We start from the raw sequence: 27,192 nt of genomic DNA on the forward strand, positions 1-27,192 counted from the left end.
CAAAAATATATACAACTAAAATTGTATTTAAAACAGGAAACTATGAATGGTATTTCCGAACAATAAGGCAAATAAGAGCTGAGCCAATGGTGTTATTCTTGAGGGTACTGAGCCTGGATAAAACTTGATTACCATAAAATAGTACAGAAGTTGAAGAAATAATTAAACATAGGAACTAGACTTAATTTTGAAAAAATTAAGAAAAGATCAAATACCACATGTAATAGAAATAAAGCCTATCAGAGTGACAAATGGAAAAAAATACAGAAAATAAGTTCGTGTCCTCAGTGCCAAATATTAGAGGCAGATGAGAAGAGAAATCCCAAGAGACAAGGGGAAACTGTCTTAAATTAGAAAGTGGAAAAAGTGAATAAGGCAATTCAGTGAGGTGAAATGATAGGAGCCACTGGAATCCTGTCCACTCCCTTTTGCCACAGTTAACCGGAATCAATGTCTACCTAAAAGAATTGCAGGTGTTTGATTCCAATATGTTTTTTAAATTATCCTCTTTACATTATTAGTACAAAAATTTTAATTTTCCTCTCAACATCAGTATTTCAATGTGCGTAAGAAATTGAAGATATTCTTTTGACAAATGCTCAGATCTACAATGTTGTTGAATTTCTGTTGGTCTTTCCCTTTCCTACCTACCTGAACTAAGAGTTTAAGAGCAACTTTAAAGTGGGTAGGCCATCACAGACGGTGATGGTGGGGGAGATAGAGGGGAGGCGGCAAGAACCATTCAAATTCAGTTGGACACAGACCTCAACAAAAGTTCTGAAACATTGCAAATTAATTAATGATAACATGTCGATAATTAATATGTATATTAATCAGACTATATTAATGAACTGATTCATATCTTGGGACATTGTTATAATAGGCAATTTTAAGTTTCCTTATCTATAAAAGGTAAAAATGGAACCTATTTTAGAGTTGTTGCGGGGATTAAATGGGATGATGCACTATAGCCTGGCTAACTAGTAAGCACTATTTTCAAGAAAACAATTAGTGATTGTTATTAACATTTTCTAATGTGCATATTTCTGGTATATGTATCTTCAGTCAATGCCCAAAAAGGAAAGGAGCAGAGAATATTTATTACTTCTGTATCAGATTCTTTACTAATAATTAAACCTCCCACAAGACACGTAGAACGCCGCACACCCCTCGGAGGGGGCCTTCCATAGGCCACACGCCTCGGAGGGTTTCAGGCCGGGACGTTAGATGGCTCCTGTCCCCTTGCGGCTGCGTCGGCCGCGCGGTCATCCCACCCTGTTCGCTCCGTCCCTTCCCTCCCCACAGGGTCGTCGCGGCTCCCGGCTGCGGGTGTAGAAGCAAGCGCCCTTAAGTCTCGTGGGTTTTGGATACACTGTCAGTGCACGGCCCTTGCCTCCTGCTGCCGCCTTGGGGCGCTGGGAAACCCGACAGCAACGGTGTCGCAAAAGCGTCGCGAATGCGTCCGCCCTTGGCGGCTCCCTGCCACCTGTATAAGCGGAGCGTGCTGGGGTTTGAGAACTAGTATGGAGGCAGCGGTGGCAGAGGCTCCCCGGGATTGCAGGGACTCCATGGAGAAGCGGCTCTTCGGTGTCCCGGGCTGCTGAGCTCTCGCCGCCTGCGTTCCCGCGGCGCGGCCGTAGGGCCATGCTGGCCTCGCGCGTGGTGCGCGGCTCGTGGGGGGCCCTGCGCAGCGCCGTTTGGGCGCCGGGGGCGCGGCCGGGTAAGGGGCGCACCCGAGGGGCCCTGCTGCCACCCGCGCCCTGCTGCTTGGGCTGCCTCGCGGAGCGCTGGTGGCTGCGCCCGGCCGCGCTTGGCCTGCGGCTGCGTGGGGTCAGCCCGCGGAACCACTGCTCGGGCGCGGGTAAGGCGGCCCCCGGGCCAGTTGCTGGAGGGGGCGCCGCCGCCGAGGCCCCGGGCGGCCAGTGGGGCCCGGAGAGTGCAGCCAGCCTGGTACGTACCGAGGAGGCGGCGGGAGGGCCGTCCTCGGGCTGGGGTCGCCGGCCTTGGACGCGAGTAAAGTGCTCGGGCCGATCCAGCTCGGATGCTTCCGTTTCAGAACGTTTAAACCGTTCCCTGAAGAGAAGCTACGGGCAAGTCATTCGGTCGGGATGAGTTTCAGGGGCGCCAGCGGGGTCCACCTACAGTCTCGGTGGTCAAGTTTGGATTCTCCTCTCATCCCCCTTCTCTCCGTACCCGGTGCTAGAAGGGCTTCTGCGTACTGCATTGGTAAAAGTAGCCTTTGCTTGTCTTATTAAAACTCTACTTTTAACTTTTTGAAGCGAATCCCCAATGTTTAGGACAAGTCAGTGGGAATCTTTAGAAAGGTATGCAAGTTCTTCTGTTTGCTTGTGCACGTTTGGTTCACCATCATTTGGCTTTTAGTAACTTTACACATTATAGGATGAAGGATAGTTAAGTAATTTAGATCATAATTTAAAGATTATTTAACCCCTAATTATAAAAAAGAAATATTAGCATTACTCTTGAGGTAACAGAGGGAAATTTGTCCACTTACCTGTTGAAATACTGCCCAGGTAGAAGACACCAGAGCATAAGTTTGGGAGAGCTTGTGATGTCATGTTAGCAAGACTCATGCAATTATTACATCTTCAATTGTTATGTCTTCAGTGAGCCCCTGTACTGCTTTTATCAGTTGTTGCCACATCCTGGCAGGAATCTCAACTCCACTAATAGCTAAAGCATGTTGGGGTTTGAATGCTGGATGCTTTGAAGTTGTCATATCCTGGCTGATGTCCTTCCCAGATGGAAATAGTTGGTCGAGTATGCCACAGGTTATCTGGTTGGGTAATCTGAGATTAGCTCTCCTAATGTTAACTTTGAAACTTTTACAAATTTAATGGTTAGAAATTAATGAGGTATTTTATTTTAACTGAAATATTTTATGTAGAGCTAAGAAGAACCCCTTTCACCGTTCAACAACATTTAGTCCCTGTTTATTAATTCATCAAATGAAATGATGTTGCTGTTTGCAACTTTGTCTTTAATTTTGCTCCACAGATATCTCTGTTAATTTGGGGCCTCTTCTTTCTGATCTTTTGCTTTGCTATCCATTTTTCTCAATCATGAACTACATTTCCCTCCCTCCCTCCCTGTGAGTTGCTCTAAGGTTGGATCGGTATTTGACCTAATTCTGTGCCACAGCATGGTCAACAGATTTATCTTTTTTCTCTGGACTCTGAAACTCTGATCTTTGAACTTGAATTTGGAATATATTCCAAGAATTTTTTTTCTTTATATAACACTTTTTGCTTTCAATAAAAGATCCCAGGTAGAGGTTTGTATTGCTTCTTAGTTTGTGATTGTTCCCTGGAGAATTTTGAAGCTTTTCTATAGCTTTCAATGACAGTATTCTGCCACCTAACCCTAACAACCACCACCCAGTTATCCCTCCAAGCTGAGCTGCTTTCATGCTGGTTTTTTGCTGAGTTCTGTTTATAAACCCAAATATAGTATGTTTAAAGAATCTCTTTTTTGTTACAGGGTAGTTCATGGGATTTTAAAAGATATCTTTAGAAATGGACTTTGCCACTTTTTTTTTAAACCAAAATTAAGGTTTAGGCAAGTTGGTTACCGATTAAGAAAGAGGTTAAGTAGGGTTAGTTCTTGTGAAGAGAAAGTCCCATGGGGTGGAATTGGCACTCTTGAGTCAGTGTAGAAAAAAAAAAAAATCCAGGCTGTATTGGTGTTATTTCTGTACCCTGTTGTGCAGGGTGTCTTAGCTCTACTTGCCTGAGGCTTTTTAAAGTTGAAAATACCCTCTCACGAATCAGATTTTATTTGGCAAGGAAGGGATGTTCTTCAGAGCAGCTGCCAAAGAGCTCTTTTGTTAGTGCCAACTTCAAACAGCTTGGCTCCAAATGAAGTTTCAAGGAATCGTAAAGCTCCCGCATAGGAGCTGTGAAAGCTCTCGGTTTCTAGTTCAGGATCTTAACATTTCCATGGCTGTTTTGAACTGATTTGCACAATTTCTCTTTATTTCCAAATATCTCAATCCTTATTCCTATCTCTACTTTCTTCTAGCAATTTACTGATTTAGTGACAAGGTTATACAATTAAATATTTAATTGATATGATGAATTCATATCTGTATTCCCTGTGTATAGCATTTAGCATTCTTTTGATGGATGTGTGTAGGGTACTGAGGGAGGTTATTTGCAATAAATGTTTCAAGCCAAAATGCCTGGGGTTGATAATTTGCCTTTTTTCTGACACTTCCTAGACTATTTATCTACTTAAAAGATCTTCCTGAAATTTCACTTTTGAAAGCAGAGTGTCGAAAGTTCTGATTTCTTATGGTAAAGTCATATATTAAAGGCTTAGCTTATATGACAGATAATATGTTCTTTTGTCTCCTCTCTTTTTAGGAAGAAAACCTACTATATATGTAAGACCTTGTAGTCTATGTTCGGGTGCATGGCACATCTTCATCTTCTGTATTCTTGAAAGATGGTTTTAGAGAGATATCTATAAAAAGAACAGAATGGATTTAAAAATTCAATTTAACGTACCAAATTTAAAGTTTATGTAGCTTCTGACCCTTAAGTTGCTGAACTTTAGTTATTTAAAGTATGAATGTATAGTATTTCATTTAAATTTTGTTATCTTTGTGTTTCAGTATGAAAACCCATGGACAATCCCAAATATGTTGTCAATGACAAGAATTGGCTTGGCCCCAGTTCTGGGCTATTTGATTATTGAAGAAGATTTTAATATTGCACTAGGAGTTTTTGCTTTAGCTGGGCTAACTGATTTGGTAAGTTGTAAACACACACCCCTTTTGCAGTCCGTCCTAATCCCAGGGTCTCTACTACTGCTCTAGGATAGCACAGCCTTAATATGCTGTTTCTTGGAAGGAAATCCTCAAGATGAATTTGACCTAGTACTTTGTGTAAGGACTTGTTTTTAGAATCTATATGGGACTCTTTTTCTGCATATGATCTAAGGGAGGAAGTAAAGGTTGTAGGGAGGCATAAGAGGGGGCACTTTGTACTCTTGGTTTTTACATTCTTTGTTGTAAAGAAACACCCTTTTGGTGTAAAAGAAACACCCTTAGAAGTTCCCAAAGACCTGCATGTTTGCTTTAGGGATAGAAATAAAGGACAGAGGCTCTGAGACTGTTTTTCTATTTATTATGACAGAGAGAAATACTCTGATTTGCAGCAAGAGTTGGTTTTCCTGGTGGAGAGAAAAACAGTGGACCAGTTGTTATGACACAGGGAACTGGCATGTGACCAGGGAGCTTGTAGAGGTCAGAGCTTCGCTCAGGTTTAATGCTAGCAGGAGGCTGTAGGTAACCCACAGGCTTGGTCCCTGATCTCTGCTCCACAGCACTCTGACCACCTTGCAGAAGACTCTGCCCTAGGCTGGCCTTTGAACATCCTTCCTTTTTCCACTGCCCTAGACATGGACAAAGGAGAAAAGAGCCCCTTGATACCATAATGTCATTTTGGGGGAAGGGGAGGATTTATTTGGGTGATCTCAAATTAGAACTGGGAAAATATAACAAAAGGCTTCATTATGTGTTAAATAGGCTTTTATGGACTAGCCAGCCATCGTCATGTATGACATTATTTGTATTTGTCACCCACCTTGTTTTATAAAAGATTTGACATGCTTTATAAAAACAGTTTTTATACATGCCCTATAAAACACATGACCTATAAAAACACAGTTGAGGGAAGTGTGAAAAAGGGAGAGAAAAAATTTTAAATCAGAGCAAATTTAGCATGGAGAAATAGAGACATTATATTCTTGTAGTCTGAGATCCATGTGAGCACCTAGACAGTCAGTGATTTTTTTTTTTTTATTTCAGGATATTATGGGGGTACAAATGTTTAGGAATAGGTTATGTATATTGCCTTTGCCCCACCCGAGTCAGAGCTTCAAGCGTGTCCATCCCCCAGATGGTGTGCACCACACCCTTCAGGTGTGTATATACACATCCTCTCCTCCCCCTTCCCGTCTGCCAGGACTGTCAGTGATTTGGTGTCTCTTCAAGCTTTATGTTTGAAAAGCTTTGCTCAATATTTATTTTGTGAGACTAGAAAGAAACTAATTTTTTATTAATAAGAGTTGTATATTAGATTCCTCTGGTGGTGTTAAAAAGAAAAAAGTTCTACAGCATCTTTCTTTGTAACATCAACTATGCTTTTTGAGGTTCGTAGAAACAAAAATTTCGGCCGGGCGCGGTTGCTCACACCTGTAATCCTAGCACTCTGGGAGGCCGAGGCGGGTGGATCGTTTGAGCTCAGGAGTTCGAGACCAGCCTGAGCAAGAGAGAGACCCCGTCTCTACTAAAAATAGAAAGAAATTATCTGGATAACTAAAAATATATAGAAAAAATTAGCCCGGCATGGTGGCTTATGCTTGTAGTCCCAGCTACTCTGGAGGCTGAGGCAGAAGGATTGCTTGAGCCCAGGAGTTTGAGGTTGCTGTGAGCTAGGCTGACGCCACGGCACTCTAGCCCAGGCAACAACAGAGTGATACTCTGTCTCAGGAAAAAAAAAAAAAAAAAATTCCACCTGCCCAGTAGCAGTATGGGGAACAATATATAGAATTAACTAAAGATTTTGGAGGATAAACAAAGAAGAGCATTTGCATCCATAGATGGTGTTTCCAAATATGCATCAAATATAACCTCTCAAATTGGCTCTTGCCTCTCTTTTTTCAGAGTTTAGTTCCATTTGTCACCACCTCTCTCCATTCTCAAAATCGCTTCGTTTCTTTTGTCCCTGCTTTTATCTCTGAAGCCTGAAGTCCTCCACTCATTATTAATATGGTCTCCAACTCTGTCAAAGGTCATTATACTGATAATGAAAATTTTTTTAATGTGATAGACAAGATCTTTTTCAGTTACTGAATTCACTTCTTTTGGTCTGCTAGTTTTTTTTTTTTTTTTTTTTTTTTTTAGCTGCCATGTGAGATTGCACTATTTATTGATTGGGTGAGAGGCCCCATAACATTTTTCTAAGTTTATAATATGATGTATGTAGAGACCTGAGTTAACTGATACTATATTTCACATTTATTCCATGGAGGTTTTAAAGCTTACAGGTTTTAATGCTGGGCAGATGGCTGGATTCATCAGTTTAAGCAGGGGAATGACAAGATCTGACTGTGTTATGTACAGGAAATGGATTGTAGAAAGGCAAGAGTGGAAGAGTAACTGGTTAGGAGGCTTACAGTAATCTAGGGGAGCGATGGTGGTAGCGTGGACAGAGGTAGCAATTTGGAGTTGAAGAGAGGTGGGTGGATTTGAGATATATTTTAAAGATAGACTTAATATGTTGATGGATATGTGGAGTGAGAGAAGGAGGAGTCAAATATGAATACTATGCTGTTATTTTTTTAAACATTCTCTTTTCAAAAAACTAGGTGCATGGAGGTCACATTTTCCATGACGGGCAACACACAGGGTATAGGGAAGAATACCAGGAATTCTGATGCCTGTGCACTTAGAGGTATCAATTGAGGAATTGAGTATAGTAATTTGGAGTTGGAGGAAATCATCGTTACAGAGAGACAGATTTGAGAGCTATCAGATACAGAAGATCAAGTCTGGGTGAAATCATCTAGGCTGACGTAAAAGAATAGAAATGAAGGGTCAGAGAAATGAGCAATGGAGAAGCCAGTAAAGGACATTGAGAAAGAATAGCTGGCAAAGAAGGATGAAAATTAGGCAATGAGGTGTCCTGGAGGGTAAGTGAAGCAAGTGCTTCAGTTGTGTTGAGGTCAAGTAATTTGAAAATGCACGGTTCATTGGTGATTTTTATGAGCATCCTTTCTAGAGGGGTAGGGATGATTAGAGTGGGGTGATGAGCAGATGTGAGGTGGTAATGACAATGGACATTGCTTTGAGGCATTTTGCTTTGTACGGAAATAGAGAAATAGGGTCAAGGAAGGGTTGTTTTTAAAGATACATACTGGGGGATTTTTGTTAATTGACTGATTAATTAATTAAATGACCAGTTAGAGGCCAGGTGTGATAGCTCATGCTTGTAATCCTAGCACTTCAGGAGGCCAAGGCTGGAGGATCGCTTGAGGCCAGGAGTTTGAGACCAGCCTGAGCAAGAGTGAGACACCATCTCCACAAAAAAACAGAAAAATTAGCCAGGCGTGGTGGCACACACCTGTAGTCCCAGTTACTTGGGAGGCTGAAGCAGGAGTATCGCTTGAGTCCAGGAGTTCAAGGTTGCATTGAACTCTGGTGATGCCACTGCACTTTAGCCTGGGTGACAGAGTGAGACTCAGTCTCAAAAATCTCAAATAAATAAATGATCATGTAGAAAAGGAGAGATTAATGGTGCAAGGGGAGATGGGGAAGAAGGGAGGCAAGTCCCAGAAGGTGAGGGCTTGGGATCAAGGCTCAAGGAAGGCAGAGAGAATGTGAATGGATGCAGGTAGGTGGTGGATTTGGTGATGAGAATATGAGGAAGTGCTGACCATCTTTTTCTTTTCTCTCCAGGAAAATGTAGACATGGTCATGGGCTAGAGGGCTGGAGTAGGTCTGAGGTGAGAGCAGACAGTGTGAAAGGAGAAGATAAATACAGTAGGTAGGAATAGGATTGCCAGGAAGTATTGAGTGCCCACAGGAGATTTGTGGTCACCAATTTGAAATGAGACCAGTCAGCCCACTTACATGTTTTTCTTAAGCAGTGTTCAGCTGCTTGGGTGCAGGCCTGGAGTACGTGGATACTTGTTTTTAAGCAGTGTTAAAGGAGAGTGGAGTGAGGGAGTTATAGCTGTTTGCAAAGGAATGATGATATTGATGACCTTGGAATCTAATGTGGGTTAGAGGAATAGTGAGGACGAGAGGGTGATGATGGTATAAAAAGTGGAGGTCAAGTTCCCTGAGATTAGAAACTGAATTAAACCTGATCTTCCAAGGTCGCAGCTCCCCCTATTCTGTTAGTATACATAAAAAGAAAATAGATTCTTTCAGTTGCAATAGTAACAGCTAGTAACTGCTTTTTTGGAGGATTTCCTAAGTGCTAAGTGCTGAGCACTGAACAAGTATTAATCACATTATGTGCTGAAGACAAGTAACCCTTTGAGGTAGGTAATGTTACGTCTGTTTTACAGATGAGGAAACTTAGGCTTTAAGAGGCCAAATAACTTGCCCAGGGTCACGCAGCTAGTAAGTGGCAGAGCCAGGACTTGAACCAGTCCTGTTTTGCTATAAAGGCCAAGTTGTTAACCACTGTTAACTACTACTACTGTCTCCCCCAACTCATTGGAATACTTGAGATGTAGACGACTTATCTATCCTCTGAAATGTACCATGTTTAATTACATCTAAATTAATTTTATCTTTTCCTTAGAAAATAGGAATAGATGGTTGAAACATTTATTGAAGCTTGAAGTTAAATAAAATGGGTAAAAGCGAGATAGGGACTTGGATAAAGCAGAGAATATCTGCCCTGTTTGTTGTGGATTGGCGATATTTGGTTTCAGTCCATTTTGTGGCCAGATCTCTCCCTTTCTCAAGTTAGGCTGGAGATCTGGATTTTTATGGGAAGCTTTTGAATATTTAAATATTGGTAACTAATTATAATTTTTAAAAGCTCTGGCAGATCAAACAAAACCAGCCTGAAGGGCCCATTTGGCCCACTAGCAATAAGGTGTGACCTTTGATTTAAAATATAATTTGTTTCCAATAAATAATAAAAATAAGTAATTTAAGTGTCAGAATTTTAACTAGGCCAGATACAGAGGATTGAGTTTTTTATTCAAATATAGGTAATATAGATACACTCAGAATATGGAATTAACGGTGGTATTGAACAAAGTAAGTTAAAAAATAGAAAAATGATAAGTTATAACAGAGTGTTGGATCATATCATAGAAAAGTAGGTAGGAGTTGTAAAAGTTTAGTGTCTCACAGTTAAAGAGTAGTCCTTGCAAGTAAAAGCAGGTATTATAAGCTTTTGTGAAAATAATCTAAGGGGCAAAAGACGGGGCTCCTGGTCCAGGCTCTGTCAGGCATGCTCTCTGTGTGTTTTGTCTGGGTTCTTTTCACCTCTAAATATGTGTCTAGGTTCATCCTACAAAGGGGCATCGTAAAAATATTGAAAAATACCTGGAAGGCCTTGAGGAAAAAAGTTTTGTAGAAATGTGAAATTATTTTCAGACTAGTTGCTAATTTAAAAGCTAAATGTATGCCAGTAAAAAGAATGAGAATGTTTTGGGGGTAAGAAACAGAAGAGATTTTGTTAACGTTTTATGAAAGTATAGTTGTTATTCTGGTACCTCCTAAGCTTCAAGATATCTACTCTGTTCCTATTATGACATTGATAAAAAAAAACAAACAACTTCTATTTGCAGTTGGATGGATTTATTGCTCGAAACTGGGCCAATCAAAAATCAGCTTTGGGAAGTGCTCTTGATCCACTTGCTGATAAAATACTTATCAGTATCTTATATGTTAGCTTGACCTATGCAGATCTTATTCCAGGTAAGAACGCCGTCATGCGTGCTTTTAAATAGCGCAGGGAAGAATGACATTAGTCAGTTTAGGACTTCTCTTGAGAGACCAATAATTTTTGTTCCAAAAATATATTTTTAAACTGTTTCCCTAATTTTAAAATATTGAACTGTTTTGATTGCCTGTTTCTTTTTTGATTGTCTGTTTCTTTTAGAGTTTATGTCCGAGATACACTAGTAGAATTAGTGGTTTTCTTAGTAAGATTGTTTAATATTAAAATTGAACAAATATTTCACAATGCCTGTTCATATTACTGTAGAATTTTTGGGGGGCTATATTATATATTTTTAGTGCCTCACTTTCTGAAAGCAATTTAAAGTTTTCCTAAGTCTGTTATTACCTTTATTAAATACAGTTTAGTCATAATAAATGAAAACTGTGAAATCCTGAAGATGTCTATAAAACTTCACATCATAATTATTATTTAGACCCTATTATGCAATATTCACATCATACATATAGTTTGTACATTATCTGAATACTTTTTCTAACACACTTTTGTGATCTTTTGCTTTGTATTTTGCATGTGCTTTTCTGGTTGTTCATTTTCTACTTCAGTTGTATTTCTTAATCAGTTTTTCTTCCTTAGTCCAGATTAAACAGGTTTTTTCCCCCAGGGTTAGAAATCAGATCTGAGAACAAAGAAGCTACCATGTGGTCCTTCAGTATCATGTTATTATTGACAGTTGGTAGGAAGGAGTGTAGTGGTGTTTCGGTCCAATGTAATCTTCTCAAGCTGGAAATTCCTTTTCTTTTTTACCATTAGCCTTCTAAGCTTTCATGCCAAATTAAAAAATAAATTGGACTAATGTTTACATTTGTGTGCTTTTTTGAAAGTTGGAATTGAGGTGTGTATATAGTTGGGGGTGGGGAGCTTGAAGGGACAGAGGTATTCCCATTCTAATGACTGTAGGGAATTTTTAGGAAAAATCCTATAGAGCATTCTGGTGACATTCAAAATTCAAATGGTCTGTGTGTGTATGTTTTCATATCTCTCATTTTGAATGTTACATTTTATTATGTTGTTTTACAAAGTTCGGGTCATTTCCCTATTAAACATAGAAATTATTTCAAGTGCAGGTGTCTTTTTTATAGAATGTCTTTTTTTTTTTTTCCTTTGAGTAGACACCCAGCAGTGGTATTGCTGGATTGAATGGTAGGTCTACTTTCAGTTCTTTGAGGAATCTCTATACTGTTTTCCATAGAGGTTATGCTAATTTGCATTCCCACCAACAGTATATAAATGTTGCCTTTTGCTACATTTGCATCAACATTTGTTGGGTGGGTTGTTTGTTTGTTTGTTTGAGACGGAGTTTGCTCTGTCACTTGCTGGAGTGTCATGGCGTCAGCCTAGCTCACAGCAACCTCAAATTCCTGGGCTCACATGATTCTCCTGCCTCAGCCTCCCAAGAAGCTGGGACTACAGGCGTACACCACCACGCTTAGCTAGTTTTTCTATTTTTTGTAGAGACAGGGGCTTGCTCTTGCTCAGGCTGGTTTGGAGCTCCTGGCCTCAAGTGATCCTTCCACCCCAGCTTCCCAAAGTGCTAGGATAACAGGTGTGAGCCACCGTGCCCAGCCCAGATTTGGGCTTTTTTTTTTTTTTTTGGCTTAGAATTGCTTTGGCTATTTGGACTCTTTTTTGATTCCATATGAAATTTAGGATTTTTTTTTTCTAATTCTGTGAAAAATGACATTGGCATTTTGATGGAAGTTGCATTGAATCTGTAAATCACTTTGGGCTGAATGGACATTTTAACAACATTGATTCTCCCAATCCATGATCTTGGGATGTTTTCCATTTGTTTGTATCATCAATTTCTTGTCAGGGCTTTGCAGTTCTCCCTCCTTGTTGAGATCTTTTACCTCCTTGGTTAAGTATAATATATTCCTAGGTATTTTATTTTCTTTTTTGCAGCTATCATACATACTGAGTTCTTGATTTGATTCTCAGCTTGACTGTTATTAGTGTATAAAAATGGTACTGATTTGTGTGCATTAATTTTGTAAACTGAGGCTTTATTTGTTCTAGGAGTCTTCTGGAGGAGTCTTTAGGGTTTTCCAGATAAAAGATCATATCATTGGCAAGCAAGGATAGTTTGATGTCCTCTCTTCTGATTTGGATGCCCTTTATTTCTTTCTCTTGCCTGATTGTTCTGCCTGGGACTTCCAGTATTATGTTGAATAGAAGTGGTAAAAGTGGACATCCTTGTCTTGTTCCTATTCTCAGCTTTTCCCCATTCAGTGTGATGTTGGTTGTGGGTTTGTCGTATATGGCTTTTACTATTTTGAGATATGTTTCTTCTATGCCTAGTTTATTAAGAATTTTCATCATGAAGGGATGTTGGATTTTATCAAATGCTTTTTCTGTGTCTCTTGAGATGATCATATGGTTTTTGTTTTTAATTCTGTTTATGTGGTGAATCACATTTATTGATCTCTGTGTATTGAATCATCTGCGTCTCGGGATAAAACCCACTTGATTGTGGTGAATTATTTTTTTGATGTGCTGTTGGATTCTTTCTGCTAGTATTTTGTTGAGGATTTTTGCATCTATGTTCATGAGGGATAGATATCTGTTTGTAGTTTTCTCTTTTAGTTGTGTCCTTTCCTGGCTTTTGTATCAGGGTGATTTATTTTCAGAGACAAGGTCTTGCACTATCATCCAGGCTGGAGTGCAGTGGTGCAATCATAGCTCACTGCAACCTTGAACCCCTGGAGTCAAATGATCCTCCTGTCTCAGCCTCCTGAGTAACTAGGGCTACAGGTGCCACCATGCCTAGCTAATTTTTAAAATTATTTTTTGTAGAGACAGGGTCTTGCTGTGTTGGCCAGGCTGGTCTTGAACTCCTGCCTCAAGCAGTCCTCCTGCCTTGGCCTCCCAAAGTGATGTGATTAGAAGCATGAGCCACCACACCCAGCCCCCAGCACTGTTAATGAACAGTAAACTTATTGCAATGTCAGTATACACACAGGTCCATTTCTGGGTTGTCTGCCTTTTTCTCCATGATTGTCTTGTCTTTGCACCAGTGCCATTCTTGTTATTGCTTTGCTAGAAGTCTCGATATCTGGTAGAGCAAGTCCTTCTACTTTGGTTATTCTTAGCCCTTGCCATTTGTATATAAATTTCAAAATCAGCTTTTCCCAGAATCTGTAATTCTCTTGAGAAAAATCTCTTGGGGTTTTGATTGGGATTGCAATTTATGATCTATTTGGGAGAATTGGCATCTTTACAATATTAAGTTTTCCAGTCCACAAACATGGTGTATCTACTCTATTTACATCTTCTTTAATATCTCTCAAAGTTTTATAGTTTTCTCCTGAGAGGTAATAAACTTTTTTTTGTTAGATTGATTTCTAAGTACATGATAGTTCTTGATGCTTTTATAAGTAGTAGCTTTTAAAATTTCATTTTGTAATAATTCCTTGTTGATATGATGAAAATCAGTTCTGTTTCTTTCTTTTTCTCTTTTTATTGAGCAGTACTTTTTCTATAATATAGAATGAGTGTTCCCAGTTCTATTTCTAATGTTGATTTTTGTGTCTAGAAAAACTTGCTAACTCTTTCTAATAAAATAAATTCTGTTGAAGTTTCTATATCCTCAATTATGTCTATAATTAATGACGGTGTATTTCTTCTTTTCCAGTCCTTTTACTGGAAAAGTAAAAAGTACAGTGATGCATAGGAGTGATATCTGTGTCTTATTCCCAATCTCATAGACAAAGCTTTTAACATTTTACTATTTTTTTATTTTTTAGAGATGGTCTCACTTTGACATCTAGGCTGGAGTGCAGTGGTGTGATCATAACTCACTGCAGCCTCGAAAACCTGGGCTCAAATGATCTTCCTGCATCAGCCTCCCAAGTAGCTGGGACTGCAGGTGTATGCCACCATGCCCAGCTACTTTTTTTTTTTTTTGGAGAAGGGGTCTTACTATGTTGCTCAGGCTGGTCTCAAACTCCTGGCCTCAAGCAATCCTCCCACCTTGGCCACCCAGAGTGCTGGGATTAGGGGTGTGAGCCACTGTACGTGGGTAACATTTCTCAATTAAAGATGATGTTTCCTGTAGAGTTTTTTTGTAGCTATCCTTTTTCAGGTTAAGAAGTTCATTTCTGTTGGGAGTTTGTTAAGAGTTTTTATCACAATTGGATATTGAATTTTATCAAACTCTTTTTTGTGTATTATGATTGTTATATCATTTTTTCCCTTCAGGCTATTAAAGTGTGGTGAATTACATTATTGTCTTCTAATGCTAAAACCACCTGCAATTCCTTGTATAGATCCAACATGGTCATGATATATTCTGAAAATATTGCTGGATTTGGTTTGCTAACATTTTATGGAAGATTTCACATTTAGATTCATAAGATTGTCTTGGAATTCTTTTCTCCAAATATTCTTATTAGGTTTTAGTATCAAATTTATAACTAGCTTCATAAAATGAGTTACAGACTGCTTTTTTCTCCCATTCCACTTTAAATGTTTGGTAGAATTTGTTGAAGCCTTGAGTTTTCTTTGGGAAAGAGTTTTAAAATAGTTAATATATTTTCTTTATTTGTTACAGGACAGTTCAGGTTTAACAGTTTTTTGACCATTTTGTAAGCTGTGGTGTTTTTCTAGGCATTTGTCCATTTTGTCTACATTATAAAAACTTATTGTAAGGTATTTATAATATCTTCATTAACATTTTGATGTCTGTAAGGTATATAGCAATGTCCTCCTTTTCATCTTGATTGTTACTTGTCTCTTTCTTTTTTTTTCTTGATCAGTCTTGCCAGAGGTTTGTCAGTTTTATGAATTTTTTCAAAGAACCAACTCTGGGTTTTCTTTCCTTTTCTTGGAGACAGGATCTCACTTTGCCATAACTCAGGTTGAAGTGCAATGACATCATCATAGCTTACTGCAACCTCAGACTCCTGGACTCAAGTGGTACCTCCTGCCTCAGCCTCCTGAGTAGTTAGGACTACAGACACATGCCACCGCATCCAGCTAATTTTTAAATTTTTTGTAAAGACAGAGTCTCACTATGTTGCCCAGGCTGGTCTTGAGCTCCTGGGTTCAAGAGATCCTCCCACCTCAGTCTCTTAAAGTACTAGGATTACAGGTGTGAGTCACCATGCTTGGCCTTCTTTGAGTTTTGTTTGCTGCTCTTTTTCTGAATTCTTTAGATCAATTCTGTCTAGTAGAAATAAAATGGGAACTACATATGTAGTTAATAATTTTTTAGTAGCTATATTAAAAAAATAAGAGGAAATAGGTGAAAATAATTTTAATGATATATTTTATTTGTTGTATCAAAAATACTGTGTCAACATGTAATCAATAAAAATTATTAATGAGCCAGACACAGTGCCTTGCACCTGTAAATCTCAGGCTGAGGTGGGAAGATCACTTGAGGCCAGGAGTTTGAGACGAGCCTGGCCAACCTAGTGAGACTCCATCCCTAAAACCAAAAAAAAAATTATTAATGAGATTTTTTTTTATACTGTGCCTTCAAAGCCTAGCGTGTATTTTGAACAGTGCAGCTACAGGTTGATACTTAATTCATTGTTTTTCAGCTTTTCTAAAATGTGCATGTTAGGCTGCATATGTTCCCCTAAGTATCACTTTCTGCCATCTCCTGCATTTGCTGCATCTCCTATGTTGATATTAGTGTTTTTGTAATTATCCAGTATGGAATATTTTCTCATTTCTATTATGAGTCTTTCTTTGACCTCTTGTGTTAATAAGTATTGCTTAATTTGTTGCTAATTTATGGGGATTTTCCAGGCATCTTTTTGTTACTGATGTCGCACATGATTACCTTGAGCAATACCAACCGTAGGAGCTCAGTGTTTGGTATGCAGACCTTCACTTAATCCCCACTGCGCTCCAGGGCCCCTAGGTTCAGAGAGTATCACGTAGAGTGGGGGTTGGCAGACGTTTTCTGTAAAGGGCCAGATAGTAAATATTTCAGGCTTTGTGGGCTGTGTGATCTCTGTCGTAGCGACTCATCTTTGCTATTGTGTGTGAAAGCAGCTGTGAAAAGTATATAAATTAATGCGTGTGAATGTGTTCCAGTAAAATTTTACTTACAGACACGGAAATAGAATTTATAGAATTTTCATGTGTCACAAAATAGTAACTCTTTTGATTCCCCCCCCCCCCAAACTATTTAAAAATATAAAAGCCACTCTTGGCTACAGGGCGCTGCAGTCCTGTCACAAAGGCCTAGTGGAGAGGTGTTAGGAAGGCGTAGGGGCTGGGGACCTAACCGCTCTTTACACAGACCTTCTGGGTTCCCCTGGTGCCGCACTGCCCTGGCGCCTGTGAGTACTCCTTCCTGAAGGACTTGGGTTTCGGCTCTCCCTACCTATTACTAATGAACTTAGTTGAAACTCTGAAATTTGTCTTTTCTACTTATTCTCTTTGTGACTTTACATTCCTTTCATTCCTTAACTCTCATTTTAGAAGGGTTTTATAAAGTAGAGAAATTCACATATGCAGTCTGGCATGTTCTTTTATACTGCATTTTTGAAAAGTCACATCTACTTTGATTTTAACAGCCTGTTTCTTTAGGAGTAAGAAATTTGCTTTCTTCCTTAGCTAGAATAATAAATCATCCTGCTTATCTTTTTTTTATGGGAGGAGGGAGAAGGATGAAAAATTATTTGACTTGTTATATTTATTAGAGTGTAGAGTTCGAATCTAAGGTAATTTCTACTTGCTTATAGGCATGTGTTTTGCCACGTTTACCACCTAGCCACATTTTTGTATCGTTATATCATTTCTGGTTTACCATATGGTAAATCCTTATTTCTGGTTTCGATTTCTAGAATAATTCCATTAAATGTATTGTTTTGAATGCAGACACCTATGATATTGATGTTGACCACTTTCAATATGTAAAAATGAGTTGATTTTATGAATATTTCTCTTTAACTCTAATAAAATTTGCTCATGATGGACCTCCTTGTAGCAAACATTGCCTGTGTTTCAGACAGAGTTAGCAGGTAGGGAGGAAGACTGTGCAGCAATCCCTGACACATGTTCCACTGTCCTATCTACCACTAGCACACTGTCACAGTCTAGCAGGCAGAATGAAAGCTGCTTTGGCCCTGGAAGAAAAAAGAAGAGAAGGCCAGAGAAAAAGTCAGGGAACTAGATAAAATTGCCCAGAGAACCACAGTAGGAGCCCATATACTGTCAGTTGGAGGAGACTACTTGCTGCAGAAAGGTCCCACCTGGCTGTGCATGCAAATCACCCAGGGAGCTTTCATCTGGGCTTTTAGGAAGCTCTCCAGAGGTGATTTTTGGGTAGGCGGTTAGTTTTGGGGACTCTTTATTTTGTTAACAGCTCTTTCCCCCACCAGACTATTAAAGATGGTAAACTGAGTCCAGTTAGCAGATGCTAACTGCTAGGTTGGAGCCTAATGCACTGCCCCAAGCATAGTCTGTGAGTTCTGTACACCTACATCCTTACATAGATACAGTCTTGCATGTTCCTCCATGTTTACATGAGTTTTGATTTGCATGGGCTTGCTGCATTTTAAAAGAGTGATTGTTGTTAGATTTTTCCAACTAATGATTGCTATAGAAAAGTTTGTTTTATGAGTACAAAAATGCATCTAAAAATCATGGTTCACTGTTTTCTTGCATGGCTTCTATGGGCACACTTTCTGTTTGTTCAAAATTCCATGACTTGAATGGAGAAGAATTTTCTCTTTGGAATAGTGTTATCATCAAGGACTAGGCCAAGGATCAACATTTTCATCATTGCTATGCCCAGCAGAGATTTAAATTTTAAATCTGTAATTAATTAGTGAGATTTTCTTCAAATTGCAGAGCCAGTAGAAATGTCAGAACTGAAGAGGACCATAAGCATGGCCTCAAGTAATTCATAAGAATTGTTTGAAAGTATTATGGAAGGGATGTGCATGATCCTTTTATTTTAGTAATTGAAACAATTTGATCTGAGTGTTTGAAGTCAGGATTTTTTTCCCTTTTAAGAATTCTTTTTTTTGTAATTTTGGATCTTTGAAAAGCATATTTTTTCCTTATAAAAGACATGTATTCACAGTTTTAAAACTTCCTGCAGTGCAGAAGGATATAAAGTAAAGCAAGTTCTCTGCCTTCTTATTCAAGAAGAGAGTTAGGGGTTCCTTGGACATTAATCTAAATACACTTCTGTTGGCACTGGTTCAGGGGACAATGCTGTAAAACTGAGGAACATTCAGAAAACTGTTGATGAGCTGAATCTGTTGAATGACTGGGCAGGCAAGAAAATAGCAGTTGATTTTTCTGTCCACAAGTAGTGTACATACAGCAAATTTGACTCTTGAGAGCGTAGTCCAAAGTGCAGAAGCATTCAGTCAAAGCTTCTAGGACTCCAGAAGAGCTTGAGTCTTCCGACATCCTTCCCAGCCTCCTTATCTCTCTCCATGTAATTCTATTGAGCGTGGTGATCTTTTTTTCCAAACCCACAAAGCTGAGATTAACAAAGGAGAAGATGGAGTAGAACAGAGCCAACACTGATAACTGCAGACTTATAGCTTAAAACTTACAAGAAAAAACAAAAAGAGACGAGAGGATCAACATTCTGAAAGGCAGACATAGACTTTCGAAGCCATCGTCTGTACTTTCTTTCAAGGCAGGTTAAAGAATATAAAAATCAGTGGTTTACTATAGTGATCCTAAAATGTAAGTGTTTATTATAAAACTTTCATTTATGGAAAATGCCAGTTTGTGATAAGGCTGAATGAGGCTTTATTGTATTCATAATGTTTATTAGTAATTTTCAGAATCCCAATTAAAATTATTTTATATTTGATTTTCAGTTCCACTTACTTATATGATAATTTCAAGAGATGTTATGTTGATTGCTGCTGTTTTTTATGTCAGATACCGAACTCTTCCAACACCGGTGAGTTTGTTTCTAAAAAGTATTCTTTTAGCATTATGTATAACTTAATGCAAAGAAAAAAAAAAGTAAAGATTCACTTTATTTATGGTTATGGAATTAATTTATGGCAATTATTTTTTGATCCATTTACCAGGAATTTAAAAAGTACCTTGTTATTTGAATTATCCACTAAGATAGTTATTTAGTAAACACATGAATAGTCAATTTTAAAACAGCATGTTTCTGTTTTAAGCTAAACTGAAACCCAGACCAGCGAGCCTCCATCCCTAGCAGCAAACTTTGTGAGAGGTGTTTTGCATAGATCTAAGCCATATTGTTGTCTAATTTAGCCTCTACAGTGGATTGTCTAGAATTGGTTTTTAAAATTACGGTTGTTAGGAGCATGGGATGGTTTGCTTGTATGTTTGTTCATTGGTTCTATAAATACTCGAGCACACAAGCATAGCATAATAACCTCTTTGACTTCCAATCTACTGAAAGTAGAGCAGTGTTTTATTCATTTTGTTTTTTAATCTATAAAAGAAAATAGTGATAGAGAGTTTTGAGTTTAGTAGGAAGATGTGATCAACTTTATGATAGCTATTTAGAATTTTATAGGAATTGAGAAATCTAGAAAATTTAAAAAATTGATTTTTGCTCTGTATTGAACGTATGTGTGACTAGAACATATGTGTGATTTATAAAGAATGTAGATACTACCCATTTAACATAAGAAGATAAATACAAAGGGTTTATCTAGCATAGGGCCAGGCAATGGTAAGTAATCAGTAACTGTTACCTACATATAACAACAAAATGTTTGCTTTAAACTTGAACAATAAAGTGAATACTTTATCTGTTTTGGTCCTTTGCCAGCGAACACTTGCTAAGTATTTCAACCCTTGCTATGCTACTGCTAGGTTAAAACCAACATTCATCAGTAAGGTAAGAGATACACAACGTCCTTTTTAAGTTATTCCTTTGTGAATTTTATGTTTTTTTTGGTCCCCCCCCTCTGCATGTGCCTCTAGGTATAACTGTGTGAATTTTATTATAATGAATATAAACCACAGTCAAGAGCAGCTGAAAATGAGACAAATTTAAATGCCTTGACTATAGGGGATAGTGGGATAGGGCAGACAACTTTAACCCAATTGTTAGTCCTCTGAGCTTTTTGGATCTTTGAATGGTTGGTATATGTTGTGCCATGGGTTAGTGGTCTGCATGTTTAAGCTCTGAATGAGGTAATTGGGCCATGCTCAGGAAAGGGGAAGGGAACTGAAATGGAATTTCTTCTTGATTGAGATGCAAAGAGATGGTGTGTTCCTTGTGGTTCCACTGCCTCCCTCCCTGTGGTGAAAACACCATATATTATGGTCCTTCATTTTCAGATTGACACCCTTAAGTGGAAGGAGATTGGAGAAAGTTTTATTGACTGATGAACAACTGCTACTCTTAGTTGTCCATTCTGTTTTCCTGAGCCTTCAGGCCAGTCTTTGCACACAAAAAGGATACTATTAATGCCTCTCAAGCCATATTTGTCTTTCCAAGAGCATTGATAAGTTTGCTCAAGTCATTCTTTTTAGGGTGGAAAGGCTATTGGGTGTTCACAGCGCAGGTGAAGAAAGATTTCTCACGCTGAGATTAAGGTATATAAAAGTAAAAAAAAGTTTATTTTATCCTTTTAGAGTAGCAAGGGGAGACAGAGAGGGGGAGAAAGAGAAAGAGAAGGGGGTGGATCGGAGGGAAGAGAGCAGGGAGATAACATGGCATCCCAAAGAAAGAGAAGGGTGATGCCAACAGCAAGGCCAAGTGGCTTGCTGCTTTAATGGGGACAAAGAGAAAAAAATAGTGATAGCTGTCAGTTGATAACAAAAGCAGCATCAGGTAGATAACAAAAACTGCAAGGATGTCAAGGTCCAAGACTTGGTTTCCTGCCTTTCCTGGGAGAAGGGATTATCAGAGGAGATGTGACTCTGTCCTCGAGACATGGTTGAGGCTGTAGTTTGTTCTCCTGCTGTTTACTCAGGAACTCTGTCAAAGCAGATTCTCAACAAACCATTTTGAAAGAGAGAGATACACATCTCTTTTACGTTCATTCAGCTCTTCAGAAGTTGTGCAAAACAGAACTCCTGCAGGGTGCCTGTTAGTGAGAGAACTCATAGGATTGATCTTTACCTGTTCCTGGGGAAATTGTAGGATTACATATTTTCCTGTTATTTTCACAAGGCCATCCCTTTCAATTCTTTTGTCCCATCTTTAATGACAAGGATTTAACAAGTCAGGGATGCTGATCTTCTTTGGAAAAGAGGGGTGATTGCTTTTATACAAAGACTCCCTAGGGTGGACTTTAACCTACATACATAGGGTTCTTTTGGTTTAGTGACTTGTATTTATATCAAGTACAGCAACTTTATTTGTAGTACTGTGTAGAAAGTGGCTTAAACAGGTGCAGGGACAAATGCCTCAAACAAACCCTTGTTCTTGTGGGAAGTCCTCCAGACAAAATTTATTATTTTGTTTTAAAAATGAAACAGAATCTTTGCCTTTGGGCTGCAGAATGGATGGTAGAACAGAGGTGCTTCCCTACACACATCGCCCACTGTTGCCTGCTTCACAGACTCTCTTTCACAGAAGGCTTCTCATGAGTATTGCTGGTTCTCTTCTAGTTCCAGTTCCAGTGTATTTTCTAGTTCTCTTTTCTTTTTTCCCTAATGCTGTATTGTAGAGTAGGGAAGCTTATTCATTTCCTCCAGAAGAGGCTCTTTTATGGAGATGACTGCATTTTAATTTTCTGCCCTCACAGGGGTTGACAGATAGGCAAGTGAAAGGATCGTTGGCTGAGGCACCAGGGAAGCTGGGTTCCAGCTTTGGTTCTGTTGTCTGCTGTGACAGCAGGTAACTAACACATTGCCCCATCGCCCTCACTTGGAAAGGGCAGCTGTGCAGACAGACGGGTCAGTTAGTGAAGGTGACCCTTCTGTGTGTGCTCACCTCTGAATGCCAGTCTTTGGCAGGGATATTGTAGATCAACATCAAGCATGCTGAGGGTATGTCATGTTACAGTGTGAGGGGATGGGCTATGCCTTTGTCTGACAAGCCTGAAATAGGATCCAGTTGGCACTATTCATTTATAACTTATTCCTTTTTTTCCTTTTAGGTAAACACAGCAGTCCAGTTAATCTTGGTGGCAGCTTCTTTGGCAGCTCCAGTTTTCAATTATACTGACAGCATTTATCTTCAGATGCTGTGGTAAACTAAATTTAGAATTACTCTCTGAGAATGTCAACAGAATGACTTATTGTGACAGCCCTGGAATGACTTTGTTCTTGTAGTGTTTATTGAGCACTGACTGGGTAAAGCTGTGGCTCTATTTTATTACTGTTACCATTCTTAAGAAGCTTACTATCAAGGATGGGATGTAGAAGTTAGCTTTCATGCAAATTAAAAGGGGCGAAAGGTACTGATGATGTGTTACGGTTTCAGAGGAGGAAAAGATACTCCCAGGTAGGAAGAAGAGGGAAAGTGTCAGAGAAGAAGTGGCATTTGAGCCACAAGGTATAGGTGGATTTTGTACAGGAAGAGACTGAAGGGAGGCCGTCAGGTATAGAGACAATCCTCTGCAAAGCCAGGGTGCAGCAGAGTGGGCAGAGGAAAATGAGTTCATCCTATTGAAAAGGGGTATAGTGGGAAAACTGAAGAAAGGAGTTTGAATTTTATTGTCCTAATTGCTTATTTATAGTCTTGAAAATCTGTCAAATTCAGACTTTTTTGAAGTATTATATTTTAGTACACTTTTAACTCTATAATTAGAACTTTCTAGCTTGATGCAGTCTGGGCCAGAAAATCATTGGTCAGTTAAGCCGAAGTATCTTTAAAAGGGATACATACTCTAAACTTTTTTCTTTTTAGAGACAGGGTCTCACGCTGTCACCCAGACTGGAGTGCACTGGCCTAATCATAGCTCACTGTAACCTCAAATTCCTGGGCTCAAGTTATCCTCCTGCCTCAGCCTCCCAAGTAGCTGGAACTACAGGCATGTGCCACCTCACCTGGCTAATTTTTTTTTTTCTTCCATTTTTGTAGAGACAGAGTCTCACTATGTTGCCCAGGCTGGTCTTGAACTCCTGGCCTTAAGTGTTCCTCCTCCTGGGCCTCCCAAAGTGCTGGGATTATAGGCATGAGCCACTGTGCCCAGCCTAAATTTATTTTAATCTAAAACATAGACATGTACATTCATTCTGATTCATCTTGTACCTTCCAATGTAGGATGAAGGCTTTTTTAAGTATAGATTCATCAATGGGAGTTTTTTTCTTTCTTGAATAAACTACATCCATAATACAACCTCTCTGATTTTCATTTTTTCCTTTTTAGGTTATGCAAGAATTTAAGACGTTTGCAGAGCAATCTGCGTGTAGTAACTAGATTTTTATCATTTTTCTCCAGTGTTTTCACAATCATCCTGCCTACTATCAAGTCTTTCCAAAACATCGAGCCTAGTTCTCAGAAATAGCAATTGTTCTTACACATATGTTTCATTGGTTTATGTATGAATTTAGAATATCCAACTGGCATGATCAGGTTTGGGATCAAACAAAAATGAATTTAGATGATTCTGCCTCACCTGGTGGAAGCAGAAGTGTGGGAGTGCTGTAAGCATTCAGCATGCCATGGGCACCGCTCCTGTCACTTCAAGGAGAGTCTGGTTAAGGAAAAACTAGTAAAGAAAGCTGAAATTTATTTAAAACGACTCAGATATCCTTAAAATTTCCAAAAGCTGCAGGAAATAGAGTCTAATGCTCTAAGCAGCATGGAGCAGTAGAAAGAGAACCTGGGCTTTAGAGGTGAAACCAGGCCAGGCTCAGACATGGTTCTGCCATAGGCCCAAGCAAGTCTTCAGGGTTCCCATTTCTTCGTCTGTAGGTTGAGGTTGCAGTGAGAATAAAATGACAACGTAAGACACCTAGAAGACTGTTGTTTGACGTTACTAATTCAAATGAAGTCTGAAAGAAAAGCAGTGTATTTAGGGCCGGGCGTGGTGGCTCACACCTGTACTCCTAGCACTCTGGGAGGCCATGGCGGGCGGATTGTTTGAGCTCAGGAGTTCGAGACCAGCCTGAGCAAGAGTGAGATCCCGTCTCTACTAAAAATAGAAAGAAATTATATGGACAGCTAAAAATATATATAGAAAAAATTAGCCGGGCATGGTGGCACATGCCTGTAGTCCCAGCTGCTCAGGAGGCTGAGGCAGGAGGACCGCTTGAGCCCAGGAGTTTGAGGTTGCTGTGAGCTAGGCTGACGCCACGGCACTCTAGCCTGGGCAACAGAGTGAGACTCTGTCTCAAAAAAAAAAAAAGAAAAGCAATGTATTTAGATTCTTGTAGTTAAAAAAAATGACTCCACATAGCCTTTTTACTTTTTAAATAGATCTTTTACATGTATTCATTGTGATTCTCACTGTTACTATGTTTTAGACCTGACAACTAAATTTTCTTTCTTTCCTTTCATAAAAGGTGTTTTACAGCTTTCACCACAGCTGCATCAGCTTATAGTTACTATCATTATGGTCGGAAAACTGTTCAGGTGATAAAAGGCTGATGAAAGTCATCCGTCACGATTAGCAAGGAAGCAGGGCCCCTGGAAATCTACAGGAGTTTCCCAGTTTTGGTGTTCAGCTTGAAAAAGGACTTGTTAGAACAAACCATGTCATCAAAATTTAAGTAATGTGCATTGAAAATAAGCTTGATCATGTGATCATGGGCATATGCAGAATTTCCAATGTATTTTTAAATACAAATAAAACTATAATTTAGAATTTTTAATCTTAGATTTCTTGATTAATATATAAGAGATCAATTATTCTAATTATTGTCGGCCATTTTTATATGTTTTTTAAAAACATACTCCAGAGCCTGGAAACTGAAGAATTGACACCTCTCTTAAAATAGAATTTAAACTGCTCACAAAGCACTAAGGAATTTCCTGGGTTTAAACATCTATCCTACACAACCTGGCTATACATTTTTATGTTTGATTTTTAGATCTATGCATACATTAACAGTTCATGTGGTTAACATTGGATCATTTAGAACAATGAAAATGGAGTTAGCTTAACTGGATGAAGTAAAGTTGGAAAGGGATTTAAAATGCAGTAAGTTTTGAAAATAGTAAGATCAAACAAAATAGACGGTGTTGAAGTTCATTTCAGTAGTCTTCCAGCCTCTCAGGTGCCTAATAGTTTATGTATCAGGATAAGAAATAACAAAGGTAGTTGAAATACGAGAACATGTCCATTACCCTTTGCAGCTAAAAGGCAGTGAGTTACGTCACGCTGTCCCTCTGTTTCTAACGTAGCAATGTTTGTTTGATATTGGAACCTGTACTCATATATTGTGTAAATAATATGAAGCTGTATATTTTTCAAAAGTTTTTTTTAAACTTTGGGGAATCTTCTTTTGTTAAGAAGTTAAGGAATAAAAGAGCTGGAAAAAAAATTTTACTTTTAACATTGGTTGTTCCATGTAGCATACTTATCTTCTGCTGTTGCTTACATTTTCTCATTCACTTACATTGTAGAAATAGTTGGTTTGGGACCAACTAGTTTAAAAGACATTCTCACTACACCGTGATGTTTGAGAGAATGAGGGATATTGGGAGGGGGATATCCCCAGGAAGGCAGTGTGGAGTGCTGGTTGCTTTCTCTGAATAGTAGAGGCTTATTGCTGCCCAATGTCCCTGGTTTTAACCCAAGCATGATATGGACTCATACAGTGAAATTATCCAATCACAACCTGCTGACCTGTGTTAGAACGGGAAGTTACAAGAAAAACTCATGCCTCTTGGCGACAGCATTCTGCATCACTGTGCCCCCCTGTGGCTTGCTGATGGGTTCCTGGCTTCCTTGTTCCCAGACTAGCAGCTCTCGAGCCACTCTTGGTTTGGGGCATACTGAAGCCTGCAGTCAGGGACACTGCCACTGAATCAGATGGGGGGTGGGGCAGAGGGAGGAGAAGGGGTGTGTGTGGCTGGCTGTTCTAGCCCTCTGGAACCTTCCTTCAGTTTCATAGCTGGGAGGTGGTAAGTCCCATTGTAGAGCCACTGAAGAGGCACAGTGAGCAAGTCTTGGCATTAATGAAGTAAGCACACAGAAATGTTTAAAGAAAGGAGGACTTGAGATAGTTATGGGGAAAATTAGAACTGTACACTGTATTATGCTTATTTATGGTTTAGTGTTGATGCCATTGGAGTGATTTACGGGTTGGACTCATGATCTCCTTACTGTTAAGGTCTTAATCTGGCTCTGGTTAATATACTTTTTCCACTTCAACCCTTAGAAAAATGTTACAAATCTACCCAGCTTTTTGGATACTGAATTACAAAACACATAAATGTTGCCAGAAAACATTGGATTTGTATTAGGCATCTTCAAGTATATTCTATGCATACAGACTCAAAACATGATGAAAATGTATTTCAGTGTCTCCACAAAATAGACTTGATAGTAGGTTAAAAAAAAAAAAAAGCATTGGGATCATTTGACCACACATCTGAGAACTTCAGTCATATTTTTGGCTTTTGCTTTGCGGGGTTTTTTTTTGTTTTTTGTTTTTTGTTTTTTTTTGAGGCAGTTTTGCTATGTTGCCCAGGCTGGTCTCTCGCATTCCTGGGCTCAATTCATCCCCTTGTCTCAGCCTCCCGAATAGCTGGGACTACAGGTACATGCTACCATACCTGGCATACTTTGCAATTTTTAAGCAGGGTGGGATATGCTCAGTTTCTGCAACATGGTTTGGAAACAAAACATA

The 27,192-nt window shown here is 39.1% G+C and overlaps 1 protein-coding gene across 4 annotated transcripts; it reads left to right on the forward strand.

Moving 5' to 3' along the window:
• The first annotated feature begins 1,482 nt into the window (after window positions 1-1,482).
• Window positions 1,483-26,752, forward strand: CRLS1 (cardiolipin synthase 1). Of its 4 annotated transcripts, XM_069495565.1 has the most exons (8): window positions 1,885-1,950; window positions 2,057-2,226; window positions 4,637-4,774; window positions 10,345-10,474; window positions 19,322-19,407; window positions 20,263-20,331; window positions 22,547-22,638; window positions 24,901-26,752. In XM_069495565.1, exons 3-8 carry the CDS (start codon window positions 4,664-4,666, stop codon window positions 24,983-24,985), a joined length of 573 nt encoding a protein of 190 aa, XP_069351666.1. In that variant the 5' UTR covers window positions 1,885-1,950; window positions 2,057-2,226; window positions 4,637-4,663; the 3' UTR covers window positions 24,986-26,752. The 4 variants fall into 4 exon arrangements, with proteins under 4 accessions (XP_069351664.1, XP_069351662.1, XP_069351665.1 ...); XM_069495561.1 differs by lacking the exon at window positions 2,057-2,226 and having other exon boundaries at window positions 1,484-1,950; XM_069495563.1 differs by lacking the exons at window positions 2,057-2,226; window positions 22,547-22,638; window positions 24,901-26,752 and adding an exon at window positions 22,193-22,540 and having other exon boundaries at window positions 1,483-1,950.
• Window positions 26,753-27,192: the final 440 nt, after the last annotated feature.

Source organism: Eulemur rufifrons, chromosome 20 (genome assembly GCF_041146395.1).
Source record: "Eulemur rufifrons isolate Redbay chromosome 20, OSU_ERuf_1, whole genome shotgun sequence".
Classification (NCBI taxonomy): Eukaryota; Metazoa; Chordata; class Mammalia; order Primates; family Lemuridae; genus Eulemur; species Eulemur rufifrons.

Coding starts and splice junctions, on each gene's coding strand:
- CRLS1 (XM_069495561.1), top strand. CDS start 1,645: ATGCTGGCCTCGCGCGTGGTGCGCGGCTCGTGGGGGGCCCTGCGCAGC. Junction 4,775..10,344: donor TAGCTGGGCTAACTGATTTG/GTAAGTTGTAAA, acceptor TTCTATTTGCAG/TTGGATGGATTTATTGCTCG. Junction 22,639..24,900: donor ATTTATCTTCAGATGCTGTG/GTAAACTAAATT, acceptor CTTTCATAAAAG/GTGTTTTACAGCTTTCACCA.